This window comes from Siniperca chuatsi, linkage group LG18 (genome assembly GCF_020085105.1).
Source record: "Siniperca chuatsi isolate FFG_IHB_CAS linkage group LG18, ASM2008510v1, whole genome shotgun sequence".
Classification (NCBI taxonomy): Eukaryota; Metazoa; Chordata; class Actinopteri; order Centrarchiformes; family Sinipercidae; genus Siniperca; species Siniperca chuatsi.
The window spans coordinates 26788840-26813213 of NC_058059.1; the positions used below are offsets into that span (position 1 = coordinate 26788840).

Below are 24374 nucleotides of genomic sequence, written 5' to 3' on the forward strand. Positions count from 1 at the left end.
CGTGTAATCCTGTGTTTCTGCCCTTCCTTATGTCTCCTGGCTGTTCCCTGTCTGTCGTTGTATGCGTGTATGTGTGTGTGTGTGTGTCTGTGTTCGGACTCTCCGGCGACCCCCACCCACCCATCCGGAAATCCCACGCCTCTAACCCAGTTCCGTTGTCCTGTGACGTCACGGAATGTAGGAGCTTCTTGCTGCAATGCTTGTTGGTTTTCTGCCAGCGCCCCATCACCTTTGCTTCAGACCAGTCCAAGGTGAATTATAAAGTAGGACTATTGCAAGGCAAAGCGTTAGCCTGGGCTGAAGCCACACATGCCCGACGACCCCTCTCGTCGATGTCCCTGGCTGAGTTTCTGGACAGGATGAAGAAGGTCTTCCATCATCCAGACGACGGGGGGAACGCGGGTAAGCGGCTACTGCGGATCCATCAGGGGAACCGCAGCGTGGCAGATTACGCGGTGGAATTCCACACCCTGGCCGCAGGCTCTGGCTGGAATGAGGAGGCGCTAATTAGCGCATTTGTAGCCGGCCTCAATGACCTCTTGAAGTATGAGCTTGCCACTCGAGAGGAGCCCACCGAGCTGGACACATTGGTTTCACTTTGCATCCGGATGGACAACCGCCTGCGCGAGCAGCGCCAGGAGCGCGCAAACCACTCTCACCTCCATCCTTCTCGCCACACGGTCCCCACCACTCATCCAGGAACCCGAACGGCCAGCCTGACTGCAGCTTCGGAGCTGCTGCCGACCTCTACCAACCCAGAGGGAGAGCTGATGCAACTAGGCCAAACCCCTTTGACATCAGCCGAGCGCCTTGCTGCGGAGGAATGTCTCTACTGTGGCGACAAGGGTCACTTCCTGGCCAAATGCTCCAGGAGACCAAAAGACTAGGCTCACCCATCGCAATGGGGGTTCTGGTGAGCCACAACAACCCCCATAATCCAATCCTGGCCCGAGTTACCCACAGTATGGCCCCGGTGTGCATGGTGCTCTCCGGAAACCACAGAGAAAGCATAAAGTTCCAACTCATCAACACCACTGGTACTGGGCTTCCCTTGGCTGCAGCGTCATAACCCCCACATTGACTGGGCAAAAGAGAAAATAATGGTTTGGAGTCCCTTTTGTCTCGCCACCTGCATGCAATCCACCCAGTCACCACCAGAGAGCAACGCTACCTTGCCGAGTGTGGCTCCCCCAGATTTGTCTTAGTTCCCCAGGAATATCATGACCTCAGTGAGGTATTCAGCAAGGACCTAGCCTTGTCCCTGCCACCACATCGCCCTTACGACTGCGCAATTGACCTCCTCCCTGGGGCTCCTCTGCCAGCAACCCAACTGTACAACCTTTCGCGACCGGAGAGAGAGGCCATGGAGAAGTACATCGGGGATTCACTTCACGCTGGACTTATTCGCTCGTCCTCCTTGCCAGCAGGGGCGGGATTCTTCTTTGTCACAAAGAAGGACAAGACACTACGCCCCTGCATAGATTACCAGGGTCTGAATCAAATCACTATCAAGAACAAATACCTGCTGCCGCTGATCAACTCCGCCTTTGAACAACTTCAGAGGGCCAAGGTCTATGAAACTGGATCTCCGGAACGCATATCACCTGGTACACATTAGAGAGGGGGACGAGTGGAAGACGGCTTTCAACACCCTCTTGGGCCATTTCGAATATCTGGTGATGCCATTTGGACTTACCAACGCCCTGGCCATCTTCCAGGCATTAGTGAATGACGTGTTAAGGGACTTCCTCAACCGCTTCGTCTTCGTCTACCTGGATGACATACTAATCTTTTCCCCGGATCCATCGAGCCATGTCCTCCATGTCCGGCAGGTGTTGCAGAGGCTACTGGAGAAACGGCTCTTTGTCAAGGCGGAGAAATGCGAATTTCATGTCAGCTCCGTGAGCTTCCTCGGGTATATCATTGAGGGCGGTCAGATGAAGACCGACCCGGCCAACACGCAATTTCTCCTTCTGTCGCTTTCAGCAGGTATTTCTGCCTCTGGAGCTGCAGAGACTGGATCTGTGGTTGTGGGCCACTTGCTGCCCCCGTGTTCCTGCTTGACAACTACTACTACAGTTGTTGTTATTGGCTTTGTTACTATTACTGTCATTATTATTCCTATGACTATCATACCTGTTAATATTCATTTATTAATATTACCACTACCATTACATTATTACTATTTTAAAATTCTAGGTGGTATTTGCATTGTGCTTCCCTCTCTTGAAAATTTAATTGTCTATCAATACTTTCTGACTTCCCTACTCTCAGCCCCAAGCACACTGATTCCTACTGAAAATGTAAATATTTATTTTTTTAAGATCAGTTTTTTGTTGTTTTTTTGCCTTTATTAGATAGGGACAGGTGAAGACCAAGTGAGCTACTGGGGCGCCCTGAAGATGTAAAAGTTAAAAAAAAACAGGAGGAAATTTGCATTTGTTGGGGACTATTTTCAGCAGCAGATTAATCCGCATTTGGTACTCTAGTGAGTATTTGTGGCAGCAGTATGTGGGATTGAGTCAGAATAAACTACAGTGTGTGTTAATGGTAATGAAGGAACGTGTCACCCAGTGCAGCAATGTGGCTCATTGATGTGTTTTTAACAGTTTTTGGCATACCTGCCAACATTTAGGTTTGGGGGTTGTTCAAACTGTTTGCTGTTTGTCCAAGTTTGCTTAAATTTACAGGTGTATTTCTGGCACATCTGCCTGCTAACATCAAAATGTCCTGTTGCCATAGAGGATAAGATATATCGGCTTGGATACACACACACAATACTTATTAGTAGATACATTTATTGTTGGTTTGGGGCTTTTCATGACTGTAGTTGTTAAAGAAGGGGAGGGCAGGCTTGCTTTTCTCATCCACATTTCCACAGTCTGGGTTGTGATATGTGTATCTAACCTTTACACTAACCACACAGAATGATGATCTGTTCAGAGAACAGGATCCCTCTCAGTGTGTGCACTGTGTACCCTGCCTTTAGGGGCATTTGATTTGATACACCAAGATCATCAACAGCCATTTCACTGGACTGTTATGATACTATTTTCAGATAAAGAAAGTCATCAAGACAAAAAAGGTACATACTGTCTGAGCAAAATTTAGGAAATACAGTTTATTTAACCCACTGAAACAACCTCTGATATTTCAAACAAAAGGGAGACACACAGGAAAGACTTTCTTCTGTTTATTTCACTGAAGTTATAATAAACAAAAACTAACACTGTTTTTTTAACATGCATTAATCACCCAGCATATTCACTTTTATCTCATCTACAGTAAATGAGCAATGTTAGTAAAAAAATTCAGCAAGTCACACACAGTCAAAATGTGAATGTGCACACAAACATGCATTTGCAATTCTATATGTGTGAGCCACTGAAACACAAAAATCATAAAATGTCTGTAATAACCTGTAATAACCACAATATTAACCAGCTAATGTTGGGACATTATACATACAGTTTTGAATTTAAGTTGAGTTATTCATGTCCACTGACAAATGGTAAAAGTCTGAATATATATAATTATATAATATTATATAAATATATAATTTCTTCACATAATCTCTTCAAATGCAGTCACTTTCCTCATGACTGCATGGGACTGTTTGTCCCAAGCAGTCGATGTCTGTTCCTACTTAGTGGCCTTAGATGCTTTGTTGTTTATTTCAAAACACCACTTTCATTTCAGTTTTTAAATCCTTCATCCAGCACGTATCAAAACCTAGTAGTAAACATACAAAACAGAAACTACCAGTCCTATTTGAAACAAATTACAGATGCATATATTAAAGTATCTCATCTTTGCAATTGTGGATGAAAGAGGAATGTAAGAAATTCACTTTATGACAATAAAGGAATGTTAACAAATCCAAAGTTTGAAATAATGACACTAAAACTATGGTTGACAACAGTATCTCACAATTAGGTCCCTCTTCCCCAAAACAGAACCTGCTGTAAGTGTTTGTATGTGTTAACAGATGTAGCAGATGTTGAGGGTTGAACTACATGTTTGATTCACTGTGAGCACGTTTGTCATTTTCAAAATCACTATCCTGGGAGATGAGCTTGTAAGGTTTCTTCCTCTCCTTCTCCTCCAGCACTGAGTTTCCCATCTCCACGTCTTTGCTGCGGAGCTCGTGTCGAGACAGGAACTCCACAATGCCGGCTCCAATTGAATCCCCTAAAACATTGGTTGTAGTACGCAGACGGTCCCTACACCCCAGCAAAAAACAGAGAATGGAAGGGCACATAAGTGGGAAAACATTTTGGGCACACAGGTAACTCCAGCTATATTTGAGGGCAGCATTATTTTTGACTTTTTTCAATTTAGTTGTATGCAAATGAAATGAGGTAAAATACTCACAAGTCACATTTCAGTAGGTTTGAAAGGTTAAAGTTGTTTTGAAAGTCTAAGCTATGTTACTAAAGTTAGTTTTTGCAAGCTTGAAACTAAGTTTGAATGTCTGTAATAGCTGCTTCGTACTATTATCAGCTTAACATTTGCAATAGGCATATTTTTTTATGTGACTATAACATTTTTCTGATGGCACAAGTTGTTTTTTACAGAAGAGTAAGATAGAAGAAGAAAGTTGGACGTAGTCACATAATCATAATTTTGTATAGGTCCTACTCAATATTACAGTTAGATGAAGTTAGAATTGAACTTTGTTGAATGTAAATGAATGGCTCATAAAATCCCATCTGAGCCAGTTGTGGTTAAGCAGAGTTGGTGGTGCTCTAATAGAGGTTTGGCAAAGAGTATTCTATGATGGACTGCTGTTGTGTGGGGTGAGGGAGAGAGTGGGGCAGCAAATTAGCCTGAGATATTAACAGTAATTGGACAAAATCATAGAGGGGATGTAGAGGTAAAATAAAAGGTGGTTAAACTATAAATGTCCGCTGGTTAACCTGTTAATATTAGGTAACGGTAAACTCATAAAAAGGTGAGTAAACCCTATGTTGCATTTGAAAAAGGTGGGTAAACTGCATTTATGTGCATTTACCCTCCACTACGTCCCAAATAATAACACAGGGCTAATGAAAAATACTAACAGCCACATTACACTTAAAAGGAGCCGACGCCTTGATTTGGCTCCTTAGCGAACGTCCCATCTCTACAGCCGAATCCTATCTGATCGCAAATCGGTTGGGCATTTCGGTGACATTACAATCCTACTTTTACTTACTAATTTAAAGTTTGTTCAGAGTCAGTGGGCCAAGCAGTTCATTCAACATATGCTAGTCTATCTTTTCCAATGTTGTATTTTCAGTCCATGATCGCAGTTAGGCTAAATGGCATGTTTCTCAGCTTTGTAAACAGTCAGACTCCTGTGTGGATTGACAGACTGTGATTGACAGCCAAATCATGCTGTGGCAAAGATCAGCGATGGGTTCAACTGAACCAACTCAAAGATTGGTCCAAAAATGTGTGATTTTTTTATTACTTGTTTTTGTCAGTTGCTGAACATAGTAAAACAATCATTGATATAGGCTGCTTAAAGGTCCAGTGTGGAGGATTTAGTGTCATCTAGCGGTGAAATTGCAGTTTGCAACCATTTGAATACTGCTTGCCTCACCCGTTCCAAGCACGTAGGAGAAACTACAGAGGACGCGAAACTCGCAAAAAACGCAAACAGCCCTATCTAGAGCCATTGTTTGGTTTGTCCGTTCTGGGCTACTGTAGAAACATGACGTTGCATAAGCTACTCGGAAACTGTAGTGAGCTAAGCTGCCAGTTACTCTACCTTAAATGAAGCTTCACTACACTGAAGCTACCTCCCAGAGAAATGTAGCAGGCTAAGCTACAGCAACATGGCAAAAGTAGCTTACTACTGCCAACAGAAAGTGAAAAAATTGTAGCAAGCTAGTGGTCAGCTGTTGACAAGAAGCTGGCTGGTTTTTGCAGACTACACTGAATTGTGATGGTTAGCTTGGTTGGCGATGGTTGTGTTAGCTTATATTCGGGAATCACCTGAATGTGTAAACTCAAGCGTGCGTGTCTGTATTCCGCTGCAGCAGAGATGTTGTAGGCATCAACCCAAGGATTGGTACGTGATGTCACCGTCATACGGAAGTGCTTCTGTTGGCTACACATACACATCCGTGTATGACGGTATGATGTCGTCGGAGTCCTGGTTGGAGCCGTTGCAAATCACCTTGGGACTGTATTCTATGTCGGCCCCGAAAACCTCCTCCTCTTGGCGGTCCAAAGCTCCTTTGCTAATGGTGTAAATAACATCACTCAGCCGCTGCTCTGCGCTCCCAGTCGGGCAGAGTCAGCTGATAGGACTGCTAACTAGTTAAGCAGCAGCTAGCAATTATGTAGCAACAAGTAAAGCCATCTGTCCATCAGGAAACTCCATAAGTCACCGAGAGTTGAGGCAGAGCAGCCGGAGGACATCAGAGGGAAAACCTCTCTGTGATGATGCAAATGGAGCTGCTGTGATGCAAGACTCAATCTGACAATAAAGTATCATCATCATCATCATCATCATCATCATCTATCATCATCCAGTTTCACCAAAATCAGTGAATAAAGTTATAAAAGTTGTGTGTTTTTGTACAGTAATCTGTGAGGTTCAGCCCTCAGAAACTCTATCATTTTTCAAATCTGATTCTTGTCTCATTTGTGGTCTGATAAACAATAAATCCATCAAATTCAGTGCCCCATATTACTAGTATCACCAAAATCAGTAAATAAAGTTATAAAAGTTGTGTTTTTGCACAGTAATCTAGTAATTGCCATTTTTACTCCTTGCCGAGCCCCAGTGGATGCACGGTCACTTGTCGGCGGGGGTGGTGAGAAGGCTCTGGTGAGTTCGGCTCCACGTCAACCTTAGCACTGGATTGTAGCCTGTAAGGACAGACATGGTGCAAAGCGCCTGCCTACTCCTCCTTCACATCAGGACCTCCCGTTGGCCAACAGGTTTGACATCCTGGATACGCAGGACTTTCCTCCACTGGAAGGACGCTCCCTTTTTCCAGCGGTCAAGTCTTTCTCCTCCTCTTGCCGCAAGTTACTGAAAGAGGCCGTGATCAGGAGAAGCTCTGGAGGTCTCATTCGTCCTGAGACAGCAGAGAACCCCTCTGCTGAGGAGGACGCCGCCCCCTCGCCACAGCAGTCCCCGGCCACAACTATCCCAGGGACAGTTGATGGAACTCGGCGTCTCCACGATCATCGACTCTGCCTCCTCTCATCCCCCCAACTCCGCTGATAGTTGAAGATTCCATAGTATCTGCTTCGTTAATGCGGTCACACACTGCTTTCCTGGAGTTATGACCCCTGACTTCCTCGAAAAGCTCCCCGGACTTCTGGCTGTACTCCCGACGACTATCATGAAAATCATAGTCCATGTCGGTACCAGTGACACCGCCCGTCAGCAATCTGAGCTAACAAAGACAGACTTCATCCGCCTCTTTGACCTGCTCAAAAGCACCGGAAAGCATGCTTTTATTTCGGGTTTAATTCCTACACTGGGTCATGGAATTGGCTGGATCCTCAGCCTTCATACCTGGCTCCAGCCTGTCTGCAGTACCCATGACATTGGTTTTATTCACAATTTTAACTTATTCTGGGATTGTTCTTGCTTGTTTGCATGAGATGGTCTTCACCCAAATAAGTCAGGTAGTTGCATGCTGGTGGCTAACCTGCAGCATGCTGTGCTGTCCTCCTCACGTAGTTGACTATTTACATCACCTGTTCCCCCTCGCTCTTCTTCTTCCTCTTCTCTGCCCACCATAAACAGCCACGCACCCTCTGCTGTCACTAACTCCCCCTTGTGGACTGATCATAGTGCTGCTTTTTGATGCCCGGAACCCTCTAGCGCTACTTTCTGTAGTAATTTCCTGTAGTAATTTTGAATAGGTCCTTAATACGAAACATACACAGCCGACACAGCAATAATAATAATTTAATAAAAGATCAGGGCCAGAACCCTACCTCCAGTGTCAACTTCAGCTCTGACCCAGCACAGACTTTTTAAGATGGCTCTTCTCAATGTAAGATCCCTCTCTAACGAAATGTTTATTTTAAATGATTTTATCTCTTCTACTGGCCTTGTTACTGTCTATAGGAAGCATTTAAAGTGTAACCTCATAGCTTGCATGATTTTTCCTCCTTTGAAGTGCTCATATTTAAACTTGGTGGCCCCCTCCAGGTCATATTTGCTATTGTTTATTGCCCCCCTAAACCAGCTGGGTCCTTCTTGTTGGAACTCCCTGAGTTTTTATCCAGTCTTTTGTTAAATTATGATAGAATTGTTCTTTGTGGTGATTTTAATATTCATGTTGATGACTCCTCTAATGCCCTTGCCTCAAAATTCTGTACACTGTTCAAGTCTCCTGGCAATGTGTTTCCCGATTCCTCCAAAACCAACGATTTGGTTGATTCTTTTAGCTACCTGTGTTCTTCAACCTTAGATCTCATAGCTCCTCTGAAAAATAGACCAAACCAAAGACTAGAAAACAGCCATGTTTAAATGACAGTATTCAAAGCTGTAAAAGGAAATGCAGAAGAGCAGAACGCAAATGGAAGAAATCAGGTCTCCAGGTCCACTTTTTGGCTATGAAAGAGTTATTACTCCTTTATAATAGGATGGTGATGATTGTGAAAAGTTTCTTTTGCTGGTAAGGTGGAGTTAATAAGATCTGATATCACCCCCAATCCTGCCTTTTTAGATGTGGATCACCCACTCAGGGATTCTTTGAGCAATTTTTCTGCTGTTACTCTGCCTGAACTTGCAGACATCATGTCTCTAATGAGAGTATCCTCCAGCCCTCTGGACAAAATCCCAACTAGGTTTTTATTAGAAGTTATGGATTGTATTGCGTCCCTTTTGCTAATTATTTTGAACAGCTCGCTGTCTACTGGCTGCGTCCCAGATTACTTTAAAACTGCTTGTGTCCAGCCAGTCCTAAAAAAAACCTGGGCTTGATCCCACCCTCCTGGGCAACTATCGCCCAATCTCCAAACTGCCTTTTATTTCCAAGGTTCTCAAAAACTTGTATCTAAGCAGCTTCTTGCTGCTGTGGAAAACAATAATACCTTTGAAAAGTTCCAGTGTGGCTTTCGTCAACACCACAGCACTGAGACAGCCCTTCTCAAAGTCACTAATAACCTTTTAATGAATGCAGACACAGGCATGTGCTCAATTTTTGTGCTGCTGGACTTAAGTGCTGCTTTTGACACATTTGATCATTGCATTCTTTTAGATAGACTGAGGTACTGGGTGGGCATATCTGGCAATACATTAACCTGGTTCTCATCTTATCTGTCCAATAGGAAATTCTGTGTCAGCATTAATAACTACATGTCATCCTTCTCCCATATCAAGTACGGTGTGCCTCAAGGTTCAATTCTGGGACCAATACTATTCTCCTTATACATGCTTCCCTTGGGTGATGTCATCCGCAGACATGGTATTTCTTTTCATTGTTGCGGATGACACTCAGTTGTACCTCCCTGTCAAGTTATGTTATGTTTTGAGCAACATATCACTAAGCTTGTCCAATCATGTTTTTATCACCTCAGAAACATTGCAAAAATCCAATCTATTTAAAATTTTAATGATGCAGAAACTGTTTTCATGCTTTTCTCCTCACGTCTTGACTATTGTAACAGTTTGTTTACTCGTCTTAATCAAAAAACTTTGACACGACTGCAGACTGTACAGAACTCAGCTGCTAGGCTGTTAACCAGGACCAAGAGGTACGATAACCTCACACCTGTTTTAGCCTCTTTACATTGGCTCCCTGTTTGTTTTAGGATTGATTTTAAGATCTTGTTGATTACTTTTAAGGCTCTTCATTGCCTGGCTCTAGACTATATTTTAGACCTTGTAATCCCTTATGAACCTTCACGTAGTTTGAGATCTTCGGGCAAGGGTCTTCTGTCTGTTCCTGAGTCCAGGATGAAAACTAAGGGGGACAGAGATTTTGCCATCAGGGCCCCGAGGCTCTGGAACAACTTGCCCGAAGAAATGAGGTTGTCTGAGTCAGTGTCTTCTTTTAAGTCTCTTCTCAAAACACATTTTTATCAGAAAGCATATCCTGATTTTACCTGAACTGGCTGTTTATTTTATTGCTTTTGTGTATTTTATTTCTTTATATTTCATTGTTCATATTACACTGTGTTATTTTATTTCTCTTGTTGTGAAGCACTTTGTACTTTGTTTTGATAAGTGCTCTATAAATAAAGTTTTATTATTATTATTTTTCAGTATTCAGTGAGGCCTTCTCACCTTTCTGCCACAAGCGGACTACGCACATGAGCTAAGTAGTAGATGTTCAAACAAGTGACGTCCTAACTGAAGCCCCGCCTTGATGAGAGCACTGACAGATTACATTTTCATGTTGACCCCAAAAGAGTGTGGTGACATGTAAATGCAAAGACTGGGGGTGCTGTTTAGCTTATTGCATTTGAATAATGTCCACTGTACAGCAGGTTAAGTCTTTGAAAATGAAATGTCAAATGCAGTTTTCATTTTCATATTGACTTAAATATTGCTTGCATAAATGGAAAATCAGGTTACATTGTTTGTATTGCATTTTCATTTTCAAATTTAACTAACATTAATGAATTAATCAATTAATTAATTAACTATTTAATTAATTAATTAACATTTGAATATTGTCCACTGTACAGCGGGTTACAACTTCCAAAAAATTAAATGTCAACAGCTTTTTCATTTTAATAAAGTCATAGAACGCGCATATAAGTATGTGAAAATGAAAATTAGAACTGGATTATTTCATTTTCATTTTCAATCAAATAACATACATATGTGAAAAATGATAATGCTGTTGTGGAATTACATTTTCATTTTCAAGTTTACATTATCATTTGAATATAGTCCTGTATATGCTTCCATATTCTTCTGTTCACTGTGTGAAGCGCCTGTCTTCATGAAAGAAGGTTTTGACAGACATTCATATTTGGTCCATCCTAGTTAAAGGAGAGAAGGGTTTTTTTCTTATTACCCCAGTTAGCAGAGTAATTTCTGGGAAGGGTATTCTAATTGAAATGATTAATTTGGGAAACCTAATTATGTTTCTATGTTAAAACTCATTGCAAAAAATATTCAATACAAAAGGGAAGATGTAGAACAAGACTCCAGGGAGAGAGGAGAAGTGTGTCACTAGGTGGTAGTAGATACAGAGGTGCTATTGACCTTTAAGATGACAGAGATGGTTGATGTAGGAATGTGAGTTACAGTTACAGCACTTCACAGAGCAACGTGTCACACACACACTTGAGTTTGATTGGATGTTATACTGGATTATTGTCCACATGTTCATGATACAGGAAGCTACTCACAGGAACCAATCAACCGCAATGATGAGAGTGATGTCATCAGTAGGAAGTCCAACAGAGGTCAGTACAATCACCATGGTGACCAGGCCTGCTTGAGGTATGCCAGCAGCTCCAATACTGGCTGCAGTTGCTGTAATACTTGATTGAAGAGAAACACACAGATACACACAGATGAAACGATGCCTGTTACTACTAGGATTTTTTATTTGCATTTTTCTAACTGATAAAGGCATAAGCCTTGGCTGTTAGTATCCTCTTTTGTTTATTTTTACCTGATGGTGATGATCTGACCAAAGTTCATCTCCATATTGTTGACCTGGGCAATGAAGATGGCCGCCAGTGCCTCATACAGAGCTGTTCCGTCCATGTTGATTGTGGCACCCACAGGCAGCACAAAACGTGTGATTCGCTTGTCAATTTTGTTGTTCTCCTCCAGACATTTAAAGGTGACAGGGAGGGTGGCTGAGCTTGGAGATGAAAGAATGGAAACAGATTTTAAAAAACTGTTCGAAGGAACAGTCTTACATTTGGGGAAATATGCTTTAGAGGTGAAAATTATGAACCCAGTAAAAAGTCACTGACTGGGCATATTTTACTTGGTTCACTTTTTTCCAAGCTAAGCGATTGCATCTCATTCAAATGCACTTCAGTATGTACTGCATCACTGAGCTGATTATGTTCTGTGTGGATTCTGACTATTTTACTACTGTCAGTTCAGTAGTAAGTTCAGTCTAGAGGCGTTCAGTACATGTACGAACAAATCTTTAACAACAAATCTTCAAAGTGAACTGACTGTACTGAATCACCATAGTCACTCACTGTATCCTCACTGGTGACTGACAGCACCGTTGTCAGTTCAGCTGTACATTTGGTTCAGTACAAAACCAGGCCTATATAAGAAGGTTAATAGCTCAGTAGCCAACTATTGCGACAGAGATATCACCTGATGATTGTTTCTGTGGCTTTCACGGGCTTTCAGAAATTTTTTACCAGGATGTAATGTACTGTGTATCATGGCTGTGCTGACAACACTGCTTTCAGTCACTAGTGAGCTAGATACTCATCGAACTGTGGGTTTGGCCACAAAACAAGCAAACTTCTCAAAATGCTACACTGTTTGTTTGAGGGAATAATTGTGATTCATTTGTGGAAGTGTGGTAGTGCTGTACACGACTCACCTGGAGGAGGTCCCCAGGGCTGTTACCAGAGCTTGGAGGAGCCCAGCAATGAAGATAAAGGGGTTTTGCCGAGTGATTGCAAAATAAAGAGTGGGAAGAATAATAACGGCATGGATCAGTAAACCAATGATGACTGTGATGGTATACATGCCCAGCTGGCCACCCATCTGTGTCAGATCATCCATCTCCACAATCTTTCCGGCAATTAGGAATAGGATACCAATAGGAGCATACCTGAGAGGAGGAGAGGAACGCGAATTACTGAAGATAAGTGTGATGGTAACATTTGTTCAACAGAAAACACTTTCTACTGAAAGTGAAGTCTTACCACATGATGATAGCAACAAGCCGCATGATAGCTTCATTGAGGCTGTCGAAGAAATCCCTTAGGAGCTGGCCCTGCTCCTTCATGTTGCCAATTATTAGACCAAAGCACATGGAGAAGACCACCAGCCCGAGGGCGTTGACCCCGTTCACCTGACCCGCCACTGGGATCACTTCCTCCCGGGTGATCTCCATGACCTCCTGGGTCCCATTGGTCGAGTTGAAGAGGGTGTCATTCACAGTCACTGTCACATGGACTGCTCGCTTTCCATATTTGGTTTTGAACTGGAGAATGATAAAATTAAAGGATCAAAGTTTTACCAGTAGAGTTTGATAAAGTTGCAACAGACCACTGCACTAATGTCAACCTTCAGAATCAGGTAATAATACTTTGAGTTTAATGATTGTTTAATGTCGTCCTGGCTCATCCTTGCTGCAGGGGACTGGGGAAAAGGTTTTCTAGTAGTTTCAATGGCCAGGTCAAAATTTTCCTTTGACCAACACTTTGGTGTATGAAAAGATACAGTATCTTTTTAAAACTAATCGCTGGATTGTCATAAAGTTTACTTCAGTTATTCATGGTTCCCAGAGGATGAATCCCAATGTTTTTAGTGACCCAATGACCTTTCATCTGGCACCAATCTCAGGTCAACTTCCTCTTTCTTCATTAGAGATTGAAAACTTGCTGGATTATGAAATTTCCTGTGGCTATTCATGGCCTTGAGAGGATTCTTCCTCTGGGGATAATTAATTTGTGGCCAACAGGACATGAGGATATTGACATATTCATGCAGGGTTTGAGCTAATTTTCGATCCATAGTGAGGTTGGTTCAGTTTTGGTTCAGTACACATTATGAACCAGTTACTACATTGTTATTTGTTTAATAGAGTCTATGTCTGGTCAGTTATTGTAAATAAATTGTGCAAGTTGAATCAGGAAAACTGGCAGTGATATGGTTGTTGACTACCGTAAACTTCAATTAAAAGCCGAGCCCCAATTAGACGCCAATCTCTTTTGCTGGCTACACGTTTTGACAAATAAATGCGTTGTATAAACTGTGAAGGGGTAGGTTGGTCAAGCGTCTACACCTCAGTGTCTGAGTGCATGTGTGTCAGAGGAGGGGAGAGAGAGCAAAAAAAGGTAAGGGGAGGGAGACAAAGAATGAGTTTTGGAATCAACACATTGGCTTTGAGTTCAAGTTGGGTTCAGGCTGAAAAATGAGAGCTGTCAGGACTTAACTGGGCTGGGGCTTACATTAATCAGGTAGGGTCATTCTAGGGCCAAAATTTCAGGCAGGCCCAATGAAGTATTCTATTCTTTCCTCTAGCACACCATCCAGCTACAATTTCCACTTGTGCACAAGAAAAGTCCAATTATAATGGGCAGATTGCTGAGCCCATTCATGCTCTTCAGAGGATAAACGCTACACTTTCATCATTAGATATGGCCAGTCTATGATTTATTAATTTTTTACAGGGGGGATGGCCCAGTGGGAGCAACCCATGACTACACGTTGCCACTGGTCACTTTGATCATGAAGGTGACACTACTTGAGTATATAGGTTTCAATATAATATAGAACTGAGTATTTATAAGGTATAGAGAATTTACATGGGGGTGGAGCAGGACTCTCTGGCGGTGGTGTCAGAGAGGAGGATGCTGGCCAAACTACATGCCATCTTGGACAGCGTCTCCCACCCACTCCATGACGTGCTGGTCAAACAAAGGAGCACCTTCAGCGGAAGACTCATCCCCCCAAAAAGCACCACAGAGCGCCACAGGAAGTCATTCCTGCCTGTGGCCATCAGACTCTTTAACTCCTCCCTCTAAGTGTCAGTCTGTATGACCCTAAGTCATTAAACTGGACATTGATCATTAACATCTCTGCAATACTTGACATAATTGTGCAATATTCTGTGTTAATACTGCTGTGCAATATACTTTTTTCAGTTTAAAATTCCCTATTTATTGATATTGATATTTATTCATACCTCTATTACTGCTGTGCAATATCCTCCATCTCATTATAATCTTAATAAGCTACACTTAACTTGGCAGTTCATGCACTATTACCTTATACTGTATTATTATCATCAACCGGTAAACCCACTTTGTACTTCACACTTATTTTATTTTATACTTATACCCACTTGGTACTTAATTTATTTTCTGACCTGTATTGTGTATTATATATATATGTTTTTTGTTTTTTTGCTTAGTACTTCTATTCCTGTGTGCACTGACGTGATAGTGAGATGCTGTAGTAAAAGAGTTTCCCCTCTGGGATCAATAAAGTATTTCTGATTCTGACTCTGATAGTATATAGTTTAGGGAATATTATAGTTCCAAGATGGAACTGACAGAAGGACGGGACTGAGAGAAAAAGGTACAATTACAAATCCGTCTGCTACTTCAGCACCACGCACAGCGCCATGGATTTATCAATACGCAACACAGTAAGGCTACTGATATTTCAGATTCATGGTCAGGGCCATAGATTCTAACTTGCACAAACGTCACTCAGATAAACGATCAATGAGTCAGGCAGACTAGACTAACATATTCAGCTAAACAACCCCTCTGCCCCTGCACTCTCACTGCTACTAGGGGATGGAGAGGGGGGATGGCAGGTTAACAAGGGGGATTCATTTTGGTCATTTTGCTAACAAGGGGGATGGCATCCCCTCTCAAATACCTACTGGATATGGCATGATCTAATAAGAAGAGTATCATTCAATTTGTTTGCCAAAGTATTACTTGTTTTAAGACTTCATGGATACAAAGTACTGCAAAGTTTGCAAAGTCCTAATTGTAAAGCTCACCTGCTGTGTGCAGGCTTGGACCAGGTTTGGTGGAAACATATTTCTGAAATGAGAAATCATACGGTGGTTAAGAGATAATGCTGGCCAGTTACAGTCAAACTTTGAGAATATTATTGTTCTGCTATGCAGGCTACCTGATCAGATCCAAGAAGGCATCAGCAGGACTGACTTGCTCTATCGTCTGCTGCTTTCCAAACTCCTCTTTTGATCCTTTTCCTGGGTGGATGATGAGGACGATTATGATACCAATGAAGACTGCGATAAAAGTTGTGGTCATGTAGTAAATCACGGCTCTCATGCCCATCTTTCCTGATGCTTTGCTGTCCAAAGCTGCCATTCCTAATGGACAGAGGGTGGAAATGCAGTTGATATCTGAGTATTAAGACATAAAAAATTATCTTTACAAATGAGAAAGCCCTGTCAGCACCAAGTCTTGTGGTGAAGTTTTCTCTGTCCGGTATGTTTATTCTTAATCAGTAGATTTTGGAGTGTATTATGCTTAAGCTTTTTCTGGTTATGACATAAATTAAGGTTATGAAGGTTATGGTGAAACAATTCCATTTTTTTTACAGTGGCTTGCAAAAGTATTCATACCCCTGAAACTTTTTCACATATTGTCACGTCACAACCACAAATTTAAATACATTTTCTTAGCAGTTTATGTGAATGAGCAACACGAAATGGCACACAAGTGTGAAGTGGAAGGAAATATTTAACAAGATTTCCAAATTTTTAAAAAATAAAAACCAACCGATTGCTTTTAGAAGTTGCCTGATGATTTTGGAAAGATTGAATGTTGACCTAATGACTAAAAAGAGTCCACCTGTGTGTAATCTTGTCTCAGTATAAATGCAGCTGTGCTGTGAAGGCCACAGAAGTTTAAGAGAGTGTTGGGGAGCAAACCACAAAATGAAGTCAAAGTAGCACACCAAACAGGTCAGAGAAAAAGTTGTGGTGAAGTTTAAAGCGGGGCTTGGATATAAAAAGATTTCCCAAGCGTTGAACATCTCAAGGAGCACTGTTCAATCCATCGTCCGGAAATGGAAAGAGTATGGCACAACTGCAAACCTACCCAGACATGGCCGTCCACCAAAACTTAAAGAACGAACAAGAAGAGCGCTCATCAGAGATGCAGCCAGGAGGCCCATGGTGACTCTGGAAGAGCTGCAGAGATCCACAGCTCAGGTGGGAGAATCTGTTCACAGGACAACTATTAGCCGTGCACTACACAATTCTGGTCTTTATGGAAGAGTGGCAAGAAGAAAGCCATTGTTGAAAACCATCCATAAGAAGTCTCGTTTACAGTTCGCTAGAAGTCATTTGGAGGACACAGCATACATGTGGCCGAAGGTGCTCTGGTCTGATGAGACCAAAATCGAACTTTTTGGCCTAAAAGCAAAACGCTACGTGTGGAGGAAAACTAACACTGCACATCACTCTGAACACACCATCTCCACAGTCAAACATGGTGGTGGCAGCATCATGCTGTGGGGTGCTTTTCTTCAGCTGGAAGCTGGACAGAGTTGATGGGAAGATGGATGGAGCTAAATACAGGGCAATCTTGGAAGAAAACCTGTTGGAGTGTGCAAAAGACTTGAGACTGGGGCGGAGGTTCACCTTCCAGCAGGACAACGATCCTAAACATAAAGCCAAAGTGACAATGGAATGGTTTAAAGCAAAACATATTCATGTGTTAGAATGCCCCAGTCAAAGTCCGGACCTAAACCCAATTGGGAATGTGGCAAGATCTGAAAACTGCAGTTCACAAACGGTCTCCATCAAATCTGACAGAGCTTGAACTGTTTTGCCAGGAAGAATGGGCAAAAATTTCAGTCTGTAGGTGTGCAAAGCTGGTTGAGACATACCCCAAAAGACTTTCCACAAAGTATTGACTTGGGGGGGCTGAATACTTTTGCACGCTGCACTTTTCAGTTTTGTATTTATTTTTTTTTATCTGGAAATGATGTATAATTTTCTTTCTACTTCACAATTATGTATTATTTTGTGTTACTTATTCACATAAAATGCAAATTTAAAAATATTTAAATTTGTGGTTGTGACGTGACAATATGTGGAAAAAGTTCCAGGGGTATGAATACTTTTGCAAGCCACTGTATATAGCGCCAATTCATAACAGAAGTTATCTCATTGCACTTGTCCTATAGAGCAGATCTAGACTGAACTCTTTATAATATTATTTACAGAGACCCAACAAATCCCACCATGAGCAAGCACTTGGCGACAGTGGCAAGGAAAAACTTCCTTTAAGAGGCAGAAACCTTGGACAGAATCAGACTCAAAGGTAGGCGGCCATCCGTGGCCAAACAGATTATGAAGCAAAACTTCCAACAGTTTCAGCACATTATGGCCAATATATGAGTTTATAACAGCAATTAACATTAAATGGTTTAAAAGAGCAACTCTGTGCTAAATCTTGTACAGAGGAAAAGCATTGATGTACTTCCAACCACACTTGCTTTTCACTACAGTGAAGAACTATACTGTATTGTGAAGGGTGAGGAAAGAGCAACAAGAGCAAAAGTCATTATTGAACAGTGGCTGATCACAGGAGAAGAAAAACTATTGATCTAAAGAATAACAGCCTTTTACCCTGGGACACTCTGAAATTCTAGTGTCTGTTTAGTTTCAGCGAACATGTTTTTTTCCCATTTCATTGTTGTTTATTGATAAATAATCTATCTTTACATATAACAGTTTGTAATAGCCGCCACCCTCACCTTTAACTCTGTTGTGAGTTAGAGTGTTTGGACGGTTGTGTTGAATCTCTTCAGTGTGAATATACAGAACACTTTTTGTAAAGGTACGTGGCTCAATGTGTGCATTAGTTGTTTTTTTTATATATATAGTTGTTTTTTTATTGGTGTTGTTTATTTGTTTTGTTCTTTTTTGTAAGGTAATGTATTATTAACTTGTTTACCTCAATCATTTCAATATTTTTAAAGTGTTGTGTTTTATCCACAGGGGAAAAAAAGTAAAAAAGAAAGCGCATGCTTGATGCTGTACAAGCAAGATTTTCAGCCTGAGTTATTCACTCCTTCACACATATTCCCCTAGCCAATCGGAAAAAAGTATTTATTCACAGAGACTCTGTGCAAGAAAACTCTTGCACAAGAAAACTCTTGCACAGAAGCTAGACAAATAATATTGGGCAGTGGGACAAGTTATTTTGAGTGAAATTTGCCTAGTCAATGGTAGGTGACTTGCAGCTAGGGCACACTCAAGGCTTGGATAGGCAAGAAACGCTCCCAGTTGAATATCTCTACAAAAGATGAGCAACCACATAAAATATCTTTGATAAAATCTCAAAAAATGTAAGGACTGAAGTTAACTACGGTTCCCAAGGTGCATTTCAGTAGAAACAGTCGATCAATTTCTGTTCAACAAATTCTGTTGCATGTGCAGCTAACTGCGAGCTGAACCCAAAGACTCCGTTCTGTAGAAATCCTATAACACAGTCTACACCTTAGATCAGTTCAGTTTTGAATTCTAGTATGTAGAGCCATCGCCCGTACCAAACTGACAGCAAACACACGTTTTCTCAGAATCAAAGATTAAATAATCAAAACACAAACCTCTCGTAAATTATTCAAGAGATTCTTGAGAAACATTGAGGATATATTTAAAAGAATTTAAACATGCGGAAAATACTTGTGGAACCAGCAGCTCCTCATACACAACTCTGTAGGGAACAGAAATCCCGCCATTTCTCCGAGCTATAGCTTCTGTTCAACCAGCCTCCTTAACATAATGTTGTTTCTCCACGATGAAACATTTTCAGATTTTATTAAGCGAGTACAGCAAGTCTATTTAAAAGCTCATTTAGACATTTGACCTGAATAGCTCCAGTTATGTTTCAGCTCTCAGAAAGATCAATGAAAGAAACTCTATGCAGAAATACAGAAACACAAAGTGGCTAGTGGAAAAGAAGCTAACCTGGAAGTGAAGAGAGACAGCGTCAGCCAGACAATGTTGAGAAAGGAAATGAATAAAATGTACATTTTTCCTGAGCTACTGAAAGGGAGCATTTAAAGGCGGCACTGATGACTAAGCGGTGGACTGTATGCAGGCTTAGAGAAAGGAAAAGCTGCCATAGTATGGGAGATGTTAGCAGGATGGAGACCAACCTTTTTTGACACAAAATGAGAGGTATACAGTAACTTTGTAATTTTTCTTTACATTTCTGTTTTTCTAATTTGCGGATGGAAACTCAAAAAATGCTCACTTTCTCCTGCAGTGTTTTCTAAAGTCTCAGTGACAGAGGGCACTGCCTGAAAGATTTGAAGTGAACCAAGTCTTCTCTGTAACTGAATCAGTGGGAATCTCTTCATCACCAAGCTGGGGGTTAGGTTGGCCTCCTCAGTGATTACTGGGTTGTAAAGAGGATCTCCCTGAGAACCACCTCTACTGAGCCAATTTATTGTAGATGTTATTACAGCTATCTGAGACACTGTTGATCTTTTCACAGTTTGAAAAATACTAAGGTTTGTGTCTCTAAGATGTCACCAGTTACCATAGCTCCAGTCTGTGCCTCTCATGTATGACCATTACATTCAAGTCACAGAGCTAAGCATCTGGTTATCCAAAAAATGAATACCCAGCAATCTTTGGAAAATCCAGAAGGTTGCTGAACAACACTTACCACTATTTGGAAGGTATTTTCAGAATCCTCAAAGACTCTTCTTACCAGTTGAATGAAAAAATATTCTGTCTGTTGCATGAAAAAAAAAGATTTCTAACCTGTTTCTCAGTTGCACCTCCTTTTCCAGAAATGACTTATCTCCTTGCTAAATTTGTACAACACAAACCAAAGTCCAAAATTTTATTTTCAGCTGAAGTCACTTTCTGATATTTTATATTTTCATCCAAATAACGTGTTAATATTTTTGCTTGTGTTTTACAAAAAGAGCAAGGTCAAATTTAATTTCTGGCAACTGGATTAGGAAATACAGTCACGACTGTATAGAGGAGCATCCATGTCATATGTTTACTTTCACATTGTCATTTTAGAGTGTGACCTGTTCAGACTGGTATCAGATATTGACGACAAAACATTATGAACAGCCTAACAAAAAGATCAGATCTCATAAAAAATCTGAATTTTGCATTAGAGCTTGTTGTGTGGGTATAGCTGAAGCCAGGTCGCAGCAGTTGCTCCTGTCAGAGCTACTTTGTCAACCCATTTTTGCTTTTTGACTGCTTAGTCACCCTTTCATTTCTGATTCATTTAAACAGCAGAGATGCAGTGTACTGGCTGATGAAGACATGACACTAAAGTGACAACTGACTAAAAGCGGTGAAATATATAATATCCAGCATGTTCATATCACATGAACGTAGAAGACTACTGAAGAGAAACTGAATCATAACTCTGAGAATACAAAATGAATGTTGACAAGTCCTATATCCATTGACTGATCAGTTACATGTATGACAGAATGTGTGAATGTGCTGTACCTGTTATTAGACTGGAGATCAGTAAGGGGAGAACAAGCATCTGAAGCATTCTCATTAGCAGCTCTCCAGGGAAAGAGAAGTACTTCACTTCTCGATAGGTCATCTTGTACGGCCGGAGCGCGAATCCCAGAACAATACCTGCAGAGAGACTTATATGCATTATATGTATGTGTGTCTCCATTGCATTGACAAGACTCTGACTGAAAGAAGTCTGAGACATTTCCATTTAGCGTGCAGAGGCATACACACCCACAATAACGGCCCCAACGGTAAAGAGCACAAAGGCATTCTTCTTGAGGAAAGCCTGGACGTCCTCTTTGGAGATCTCCTCAACTTTCCTCTTTGCCTTCATGGTGCGTATGTGAATGCTTTCCCTGATACGCTGCATCCTGCTGTAGTAAACCAAAATGTGTCCATCAGTGCAAAAAGAATGTGTGTAGTTTTACCAGCAAGCTAGTAAATTCATGTCAAGCATCAAGGATCTTTTGGTTTTAAAGGATAGGTTTGGATCTTTTCAAGTTTGCCTTAATACAATACTCATATTGGGGGCCTGCATGTCGAAGTGTCCTCGAACCCCACATTGCTCCCAAGGACTGTGCCTTCGGTGTGTGAGTGTGTGAATGATTGCTCTGAAAAGCTGCCATAGTATGGGAAATGTATGGAGCCCTCTAATGGTCACGGCGAGAGTTGTTTTGAGGACTACTTGTGCATTCCCTCACAATACTTTTCTGCTTCCATTCCTTCTGAGCCGTATGTCTATTTCCACTCAGCTGCTTCCAGTGCAACGCAACAGTCTATCAGTTCACTCATTTTTTCTTTGAATTGGGCTTTAAGTACTGATATAGTGCACTCAATAGGCCTGCATGGTTATGTAATTAGTGAAAGTAAAATGAAACCAGAAGAAAGCAGTACGGTAATCTGCAGGATACTGTCGGTTTCATTCGTGAATAGTTACTGTCCTCTGTACTGGACTGGACCCCAGAACCACTGGACCACCTGCAGAGCTACATCAGGAATGCAGACCAACGCAAGTTAGAAAGCTTTTTGCACAGGGTCCTCTGTTCTTTGCACAAAACAAGTTAAAGCAACCTTCAATGCTGAAACATCATGTAAGGAGAGGTGTCCATAAACAATGCTAAATGTATTAACTTGAGAATCTCCACACTACCTCCCATTACAAATAGACAAACGGCTCAGAAGGAACGGAAGAAGAAAAGTGTTGCGAGGGAACGCAAAAGTAGTCCTCAAAAAAATTCTCGCTTTGGCCTTTAAGGGTATTTTAACCTTGATGCCTTTTCAAGTGCAAACCAGCATGCGCATTATTAGCGGATCAGACTGCGAGCTGACAGCCATATCTATCTGTCTTTGATCTATTTTTAGGTTCAATCTTCAGCTACATTTTACATCTTCAGTTGCTGGTCAGATTAAAGCTGAGCAAATATATTTAAAATGTAAAATAAGCTACAGCCCAACACACAGATTCCACCACTTCCATCCATTCAGGAAATGTAAGTCTGGTAAATGATGAATTAATGGACAACACTGAATAAAACTTTATTGTGTTAACTTATTGACATTTGCCCCACTCTGACTCAGGCTCTTTTTCTGAAGGTAAATGTGCACAGTCTGCATATACATGTGAATCGTAGTGTCAGAGCTCCGTTGATGGCTTTTTATAGTCCTCATACACGCTCAGGCACAGCTCAAACAACAACAACAAAACGCCGATGTCTTAGCTCCCGCAAAGTGAAAATCCTAATCTCGCCTAGGGCACCAAAACGGCTAAAGCCGGCCCTGAACCTTATATTAACTTTAGAATGTATTTCTGCTCAGAATAAGGATGGCATTATGTTTGCAATGGAAAGGGATCTCTTCACAGCCGGTATAAACAGGAAGAAGAATTATAGCTTCCGATAACTCTTTAAAAGTACAAATGGGCATCTGAGTATTGTTTTAACGTAGACTTGAAAGAAATCAGAACCCAGTTTTTAATATGCGTGAGTTGCTGAGATTATTGCCTTTTATATGAAGCCAAAATTGATTAAAAACAAATTGTTTGACATTTAATCTCAAGTAGAACGTTATAGGACATTAAAGGAACACAGGAAGATGACATTATAAAGTCACCGGAGGTCTAGATTGCAAAATCAGTCATTCATTTTTGTGCAAGAGTATACAGCATTCACTCAGCTATATATGCTAATAATAGTTTTGGTTTTATTTGCCCAGATTTAAAAATATTTGCATCGGAGATTTTCACTATAGAGTTTTTCAAATGTCATTTTTCAATGACAGTGAGCACTACAAATGAAAATCCATTCACCTCCATTGTATTAGGGTGGATGGAGACGCTTCAAAACCTAGAGAAATAAAACCAAAACTATCTACGTGTTCGTTTTGTGATTAGGTGAATTGATCCTTTGATATCTATGTTTTCACCTTTTTTTACCTTCTCAGACTCATAGTTTCTTCATCCTTTCTATTGGAGGAGTCAACCAAAGAAATGTGATTAACCCACTTCATAGCTACAGGTAAACGTTGCCACCTACTTATCTAACACCACTGCAATTAAAACAACTAGTAACCCCATACATTTTAAAGCAGAACAAAAGAAAGGTTGTTTGTCACATACCTCTTTAGACCGGTGTTTGTTCTTCGGCTCTCGTGCAGAACGCTTCAGTGTTGTCGTCCGACCTGGCAGGCCTGTGAAGCAGCAGCGAGGAGCTTCTGGGAGTCAGGAGAACAGAGTGCCTGGGAGACGAAGCTCTAACATGAAGCGCTCCGAGTGTGTGGGAAAGAGTGCTCTCCTCCACCTGCTGTAACTGAAAAACTAGGGAGGGGAGCCATCCAGAAGAGAGACAGAGGGAGGGAGGGAGGGAGGGAGGGAGGGAGACATTAGATATTAGAAAATGGTCCTCCCATAACAACACTGTTAGCCCTGTGACACAGTTTCAGGTAAAGCCCAGATGTATGAAAAACTTTGTTGAGAGTTGTTGTGAAAAGCATCATAGAATTATTTGCTTGGGGAATGATTCATCTAAAGTCAGATATCTTCCTCACCTCTCATCTCATCCTCACTTCTTTTCTTTTTCCCATTTCCTCCCCCTTTCTTTCCTTTGTGTTTTGAACAGTTTCTGCTTGCTTTACATTGTAGAGACACATAAGGAATCGTTTCTGGCATAAAACAATAACCAGGTTTAATTGATACACATCATCTCACTCGGGACGTGTTATAGTTCGAGGTAATTCCGC

The 24374-nt window shown here is 41.4% G+C and overlaps 1 protein-coding gene across 1 annotated transcript; it reads right to left on the reverse strand.

Annotated features, from left to right (window-relative positions):
• Positions 1 to 3180: 3180 nt before the first annotated feature.
• LOC122865897 (excitatory amino acid transporter 1-like) lies at positions 3181 to 23954 on the reverse strand. Its single transcript, XM_044174916.1, has 10 exons — positions 23755 to 23954; positions 21372 to 21514; positions 21123 to 21260; positions 15782 to 15986; positions 15648 to 15690; positions 12829 to 13109; positions 12501 to 12734; positions 11595 to 11789; positions 11326 to 11460; positions 3181 to 4223 (listed from the first exon to the last, which is right to left on the reverse strand). The coding sequence occupies exons 2-10, from the start codon at positions 21508 to 21510 to the stop codon at positions 4013 to 4015; spliced, it is 1581 nt and encodes a 526-aa protein (XP_044030851.1). The 5' UTR covers positions 21511 to 21514; positions 23755 to 23954; the 3' UTR covers positions 3181 to 4012.
• Positions 23955 to 24374: the final 420 nt, after the last annotated feature.

What these genes read in the sequence shown, in the direction of transcription:
- LOC122865897 (XM_044174916.1), bottom strand. Translation starts at nt 21,510, where the DNA reads ATGCAGCGTATCAGGGAAAGCATTCACATACGCACCATGAAGGCAAAG. An exon ending in CGTTGGGGCCGTTATTGTGG is followed by an intron (nt 21,261 to 21,371) that starts GTGTGTATGCCT and finishes GTCTCTCTGCAG; the next exon opens with GTATTGTTCTGGGATTCGCG. An exon ending in GATCTCCAGTCTAATAACAG is followed by an intron (nt 15,987 to 21,122) that starts GTACAGCACATT and finishes TCTGTCCATTAG; the next exon opens with GAATGGCAGCTTTGGACAGC.